Genomic DNA, 6,136 nt, shown 5'->3' on the forward strand with positions numbered 1-6,136 from the left:
GAGTTGCCATAGATTATTACCCAGAGAACTTCAAATGGATACAATTTGATGCTTTTCAGTTTTTGAAGTGGTGAAAACCACAGGGTACGCATACATGGTCACCTGCACAGTAGCAACGGATCAAATGGTTATGTTTTAATTGACCTGAAGTATCACATGACACATGTCATTTCCTCTGACAGATTCTTGACAGAATTCCAGACAAATGTATTCATGCCTCCTGCCAAGCACCAAACAGCAGGTAGATATAGTTGGGTGAAAGAAGTGGAACATTAAGCAGCTTAAACGCCACTAAATGAAGACTAAAACAGATGTAGACATATAGTGGATGTACTTGTTTGACATCACGTGGACACAAACACAGCTCTGGAGGCTAATTGTGTTTCTTTCAAAGGGTTAAAGTTCCATCGCGTCTAACTGCTTCATAAGAAAATAATATGTAGGGGATCGGGTTTTTTTCTCGGTTGCCTGAAGCTGCAAAAAACATAACTATCAAAGCAGAACTACTCTGACATTTTAAAGACATGTGGAAAAAAAGATGATTTAACTAAAGCAGAAAAAAACAGAAACAACTGGGATGGGAAGGATCCAGGCAGATGTAAATACTCAAATAGATTTTTAGCTGAACCTCAGCTTTACGGATGATATTTCTAAAAGGTATGTTTGGGGGAAGATGAGTAAGGAAAATATGGAATGTATATAAAGAATAAAAAAGTAAATAGATTGCATTTGTGCTCTTTGCAATTTTCAGCTTTTAAAAGTGACACACTGCCATCTGCTGATTCAAAACATAATCAGTTGTTTATGTTCTCTTTCTTTTTTAAAGGCTTGTTTGCAACTGTTCTGGCTTTAAAGGAGCTGAATTAGAAATACTATGTATTAAACGCTTGAAATACAAGAACACGAACATTATATGATGTGCAGTGATGCTTGTTCAGTGGAAGAAAATAAAACCTGTGTTGTGAATTCATTTAGTACGTCTTGATAAGCACTTCTTTTAAAAATCTTAGTGACCCTAATAACATGCTTTTATTACCTCAGCTCAGTCTGCCTCGTGAGGCAGGTCTAGAGGACTGTTTCAAAATAAAGCCAAATAGATGGTTCAATTAAAAACAAAATATGTTTGTTCAGTTGTCACTCTGTAATTACGCCTCCTACCGGTAGGAGACGGTGTCTCCATTTAATAAAGGGGGAAACACATCGAAGAAGTTACCATGTGCAAGCAAAGCTCTTCTATTAAGACAGCTGTACACAGCTGTCACCATGGAAACCATTCTGTCACATCGCTCAGGCCGTTTTGTTTTCAAAATAAAACCTTTGAATTCTGCTTCTTTTTTTTTGTTTGGTTTTTGTTTGGTTTTCCTTAATCAACAACTTGCATTAAAATAACGTTATTACGTTATTATTCATTTTACAGCAAGACGCTACTAGCCAGCTTCGCTGTGGTCCAAAGGACCGCTCCAGCACGTGCAGAGTGAGACCTCCTGTCTCGGATCTCTTCTCGTCTTTGCTCGCTAGCATGCTACACGACGTTAGCACGGCAGCTAATTGAGAGGAGATCAGTGGCATAAGTCGGCAAAGCAGAGACGGTGACGGCACTTTTTGACCTGTGTATTATGTGTTACAGCGCGCATTTTGAGATTGATCGCCGCTGACAACTCCGTTTTCGTATCGCTGTTTTTATCCGTTTCAGTTAACGTGTGATTGTATTTACAGTCAGGCTAGCTCCTGAGGTTAAAGTTAGCCATGTTTACAGAGCTCAACAGCATCTTGAACACGACTCCGGACAGCTTCACACAGGTTAGGACTAAATGTACCCGGTATATTTATTACTAAGTTGGGACGCTACACGCTGTTTTACACGTTAGCATGGTTGACACAGCTTATACAACGTTTATAAACGTTAACGTTGGCTTATTTCACAGGGAGAATTTGTCTTGCTCTCGGACAGACAGAGCGATGCCTCCTTCCTCATTCACCACTTTCTCTCTCTGTACCTACGAGGTGAGTTAATGTCAAGTAAGAGAAAATGTCTGGTACAGCTGATGTCTCCCTCTCTCTCTCTCTCTTTTTTATTTATTATTTTGTATCCTAGCACGCTGCAAAGTGTGCTTTCTAGGTCTGGTGCAATCCTTCAACCATTACAGTGCCATCGGTCAGAGACTGGTGAGTCGTTTACGTTTACTTCTTTATTTGATGCTCACCATGCAACAGTAGAGTGTCATTTCAAGACACTGTTTACATTTGCAGTCCGCCTTGTTGATTTAACTGATCAACATTATATCTGTGTGTTCCTGTTATGAATCACACTCATTTCACCGCCCTTATTGGTCTCGCTTTTAAATTTCCACCACCAAGCAGTTTAAGCCGTATCCAGTACTCCACTCGAGTGGCTCTGGATTCGTGGGCTATTTGACCACGTGTTTTTTGCAGTTAATTTTTTTAATGCATGTTGAACGGGACCCCTGCACGCCAGGTTTTTTTTTTTTAGCCTTACGCTTAATGCCGCGATGGCGTTTGTGTTGATCCGTGTGGGAATTGTGTTTTTCTCAGGGCGTAAGTCTAACACAAGCCAAGGAAAAGGGTCAACTGGTTTTCTTGGAGGGACTGAACGAGTCACTCTCTGTACTAATTCCTCGAGACGCCGAGACTGGATCTCGTGCCATGGACTTCCTCAGGTATGCACCCAACTAGTCACATCCCGCCTCTCTCGGTATCTCTCGGTATCTTCCACTCCCTCCTCTCTCTGTCTCCAGGGATCCTAGGGTCGGCCTAAAGAGTCTCTACGAGTTCGTCCGGTCCGGTGCGACCAGTTCTGGCGTCGGGGGACACCAGGCGGACGGGGGGGAGGAGTGGGGGCCCCCGGTGTTGCTGGTGGACGACCTCAGTGTGCTGCTGAGTCTGGGGGTGAGCGCTGGGGCCGTGCTGGACTTCAGCCACTACTGCAAAGCCACCGTCTGCTCCGAGCTACAGGTCAGCTTGTCATTGTGAAGTCATCAGTTTGGCTGTTTGTGGTCATTAATGCCAGTTGAGATGTTTTCATGAAACAGAGAGAGCAAGCGGGGGGTCGGGGGGGGTCGGGGGGGTTGTTTTCCTAGCGTAACTTTGATCGTGGCGGCAGGGCAACGTGGTGATGCTGGCGCGCTCTGACGGGCGGGGCGAAGAGGAGGAGGACGGAGACGATGAAGGCTCGGAGAGACTTCTGAGGGGCCTGGCCCACCAGTGCAGCCTCACTCTTCAGGTCCAGGGTCTCCCCACCGGCTACTGCAGGGACATACACGGCCAGGTGAGCGGGATTTCGGGTCCAGCATGCGTTTTCTCACACTTCAGAGGTGTGCCCATACTCCAAGTATACTGCGCTAAATATTTTGATATTTTTTTTTGTCAATTTTGCCTCATTTGGTGATCAACTAATTATTTCATGTGTTACGTTTTTCATTTTTGGCATTCACTCATTCAAATATTACCAAATTGAATCAGATTAAATAACGGAATTTGTTTTTTGGATTTTGCCACGCTTAAATTATTCATATCTGGGTGAAATCAGTGCTTATACAGTATAAACAACTGATACTGTGACAAAGATGGTGACTCACATGCAAGGTAACAAAGGTTACATACTGTTTATATGCATTATATACTGTAAGGGATCAATGCAAATCACAGATGCATATTCGAGAATACGAATGTAAGTAAACCAGGGGTGTTTCTTGTTTTCAGGTAGAAGTGTGCTGGAGGAGGAGACAAGGTGATGGACAGTGCAAACAGAAGAAACTCTTTCAGTACAAGGTCCATGACAAAGGAGCCTCCTTCTTTGCTCCCGGGACGTCCAGCGCTGTTCTCTAGCTCCACCTTTCAGCGTCCTAGTTTTGCCTTTTTGTCTCTTTTACACGTGACAACCGCCTATTATGTTTCACTATGATCAGACCACACAAGCTGGGTGTTAGGCTGCCAAAAGAAATTGGTGAACTGAAAAAAATTTGCCAACCGTGGTCATGCTTTACGTTTGGATGCCTAAAGGTGTCCACGGGCTCAGCCTGGATCCCAGACTGTCTGGAGGAAAGACGGCGCAATCCTGCCAGCAGATCGCCCGCTTCCAGACCTCTGAATCCCTGGCCACATCTCTTTTGTTTTTAATTTAGCTGTTTGAATAAGTGTTTTTTTTCTTTTCTTTTTGTGCGCATTTTTTTTAATGCAGACTGTGACACATTTGTGATGGCGAGTGGACATTAATAGACCAGCCAATAAACAAAACAAAGACAAACACATTGTTCAAAGGAGGTGCTGGTATTTGGCTGAGATAACAATGAATGCATAAGGTGATTGTTCTTAGCACTGAATGGGTATCATCCGAATAAAATAAAAAGTGTAAAAAACGCTGTCATTGCACGGTTTTGCCCACCAGGGGGCGCCGTTTCCCCGCTCTTCGCGCTGCCGTGTGAGAGGTCGGAGTGGAGAAGGTCTCCCTGGAATTTGACAACCGGTAGCACTGAAACCCTGCTCCTCGCATGTCAAGCGTCCGAGGCGAAGAAAAAAAAAGAAGAAAGCCTTTAGCTAACGCACTAAAGCAAAGGAATCCCACGACGGTTGCATGTGACTTCAACCAGGAGCATCACGGCAACGACTCGCTTCTGAGGATCTGTAAAGTTTTCCCAGGCAAGTGTGCGTGCGCGAAAGCTATAATGCGTTAGCACTAGCTAAATGGGCTAAGTTAGTTAGTTAGCTCCGTGGCTGTGTAGAGCAATGGGAGCTGGTTAATCCCTCCACGGTGTTAAGCAGTGAGAGTTGTAGCCGACAGGCGCAAGGTTGTATTGATGGGCTCCCAGTTGCGTCTTGTACATCCCCCAGACATCCATAACTAAACCCTTATTGTACCACTTTAACATCGTTAAAGCTAGCTAAATATAGCGTTGTTTGGCAGCGTTGTTCGCCTCGGATTATTCCAGTGCTTTTACACTGACAGGTTCAGCAGGTGTTTTGCCTTTTTTGTACGTTATATCACAATCTCTGTTAATTTCGTACCACATTTATCGACTGGGACCCTGATTCACTGGTATATTTCGGTGCGAATATAGCTAGCTGAGTTCTGTGATTCTGTGTAACGTTATTTTAGCATTAAGCCGGGTGCCAACACAAGTTGTTTGCAGGTACAAAAAAGGTGAAACAATTGGAAGTAATGTCTTATTTGTACGGGCACATATAGTTGCACTGAACGAAAGGAACCCAAATATCTCCTTAGTCTTCATTTTGTTTTTTTTCTGGTCACAGAGCGTTGTTTAGCTACGCGATAAATCAACTAACGCTAGCTAACGTCAAGTCACACACGCTCTCAGCTAGCTACAATTAACGTTAGCAGGCTAACGAGTAGCTTCAGTGGGGGGGGGGGGGGGGGGGGGTTGTCCTTAATTTGATTGTCCGGTAATTCATTTTATTTATCTCCTGTTCTGTGCGCGAGTGTTCAAATCCGACTGATATTACAACGTTCTAACATCGTATGTAACCAGGACACCCTTCGAGATACTGGCGGCTGGCTGCTTCCACTAACGGTAACTAACGCAACTTCGCTAGCAACGCTATAAAGAAAAATCGGTTCGTTTATTTTAAAATTCACCCGTCCAGTCGGCTCTAACGGCGATGTTTCCTGCTTGTGTGTTATCTTTGCAAATGTGTGTAGCGCTAAAACCGCAACTACTTATTATTATATTATTTGCATGTTCCAGCTAAAAGTGCTTCCTACAACCATCTCCTGTTAAAGTATTAAATTGTTAAAAAGGTTGTGAACTGTTTTAAGGAGCTGACGGGCGAGACGTCACGTTACTGAGAAATACTTTGTGCTTTATGTGAATTAGACGTGATAGTTTGTTCTCAACCGAAGGGGAATCTAAAGGTAAATACTGCCCTCCTCATGACATGAGTACACACACACTTTGACACTGTTCCTTTTGAGGAGCGATCCTTGAACCCTCTTGGAGGCCCCTGGTTTGGGGCTCAGCTCGTTCCTGGAAGGTGATGTTGCCACAGGGTTGCATCAGCGCCCATCATCCCTGCACGTGTTTGACTGCCTGTTGTATATCATTCCTCATTATATTATGGTTACTGATTGACAGGGCATTCCCCCCCCCCCCCCCCCCCCCCC

General features: G+C 44.2%; 1 protein-coding gene across 1 annotated transcript; it reads left to right on the forward strand.

Moving 5' to 3' along the window:
- Positions 1-1,520: 1,520 nt before the first annotated feature.
- On the forward strand, positions 1,521-4,393 carry elp6 (elongator acetyltransferase complex subunit 6). Its single transcript, XM_037454804.2, has 7 exons — positions 1,521-1,800; positions 1,926-2,004; positions 2,096-2,166; positions 2,554-2,678; positions 2,757-2,973; positions 3,122-3,286; positions 3,721-4,393. The coding sequence occupies exons 1-7, from the start codon at positions 1,747-1,749 to the stop codon at positions 3,844-3,846; spliced, it is 837 nt and encodes a 278-aa protein (XP_037310701.2). The 5' UTR covers positions 1,521-1,746; the 3' UTR covers positions 3,847-4,393.
- The last annotated feature ends 1,743 nt before the right edge of the window (positions 4,394-6,136 follow it).

The sequence above is a fragment of the Pungitius pungitius genome, chromosome 11 (genome assembly GCF_949316345.1).
Source record: "Pungitius pungitius chromosome 11, fPunPun2.1, whole genome shotgun sequence".
Classification (NCBI taxonomy): Eukaryota; Metazoa; Chordata; class Actinopteri; order Perciformes; family Gasterosteidae; genus Pungitius; species Pungitius pungitius.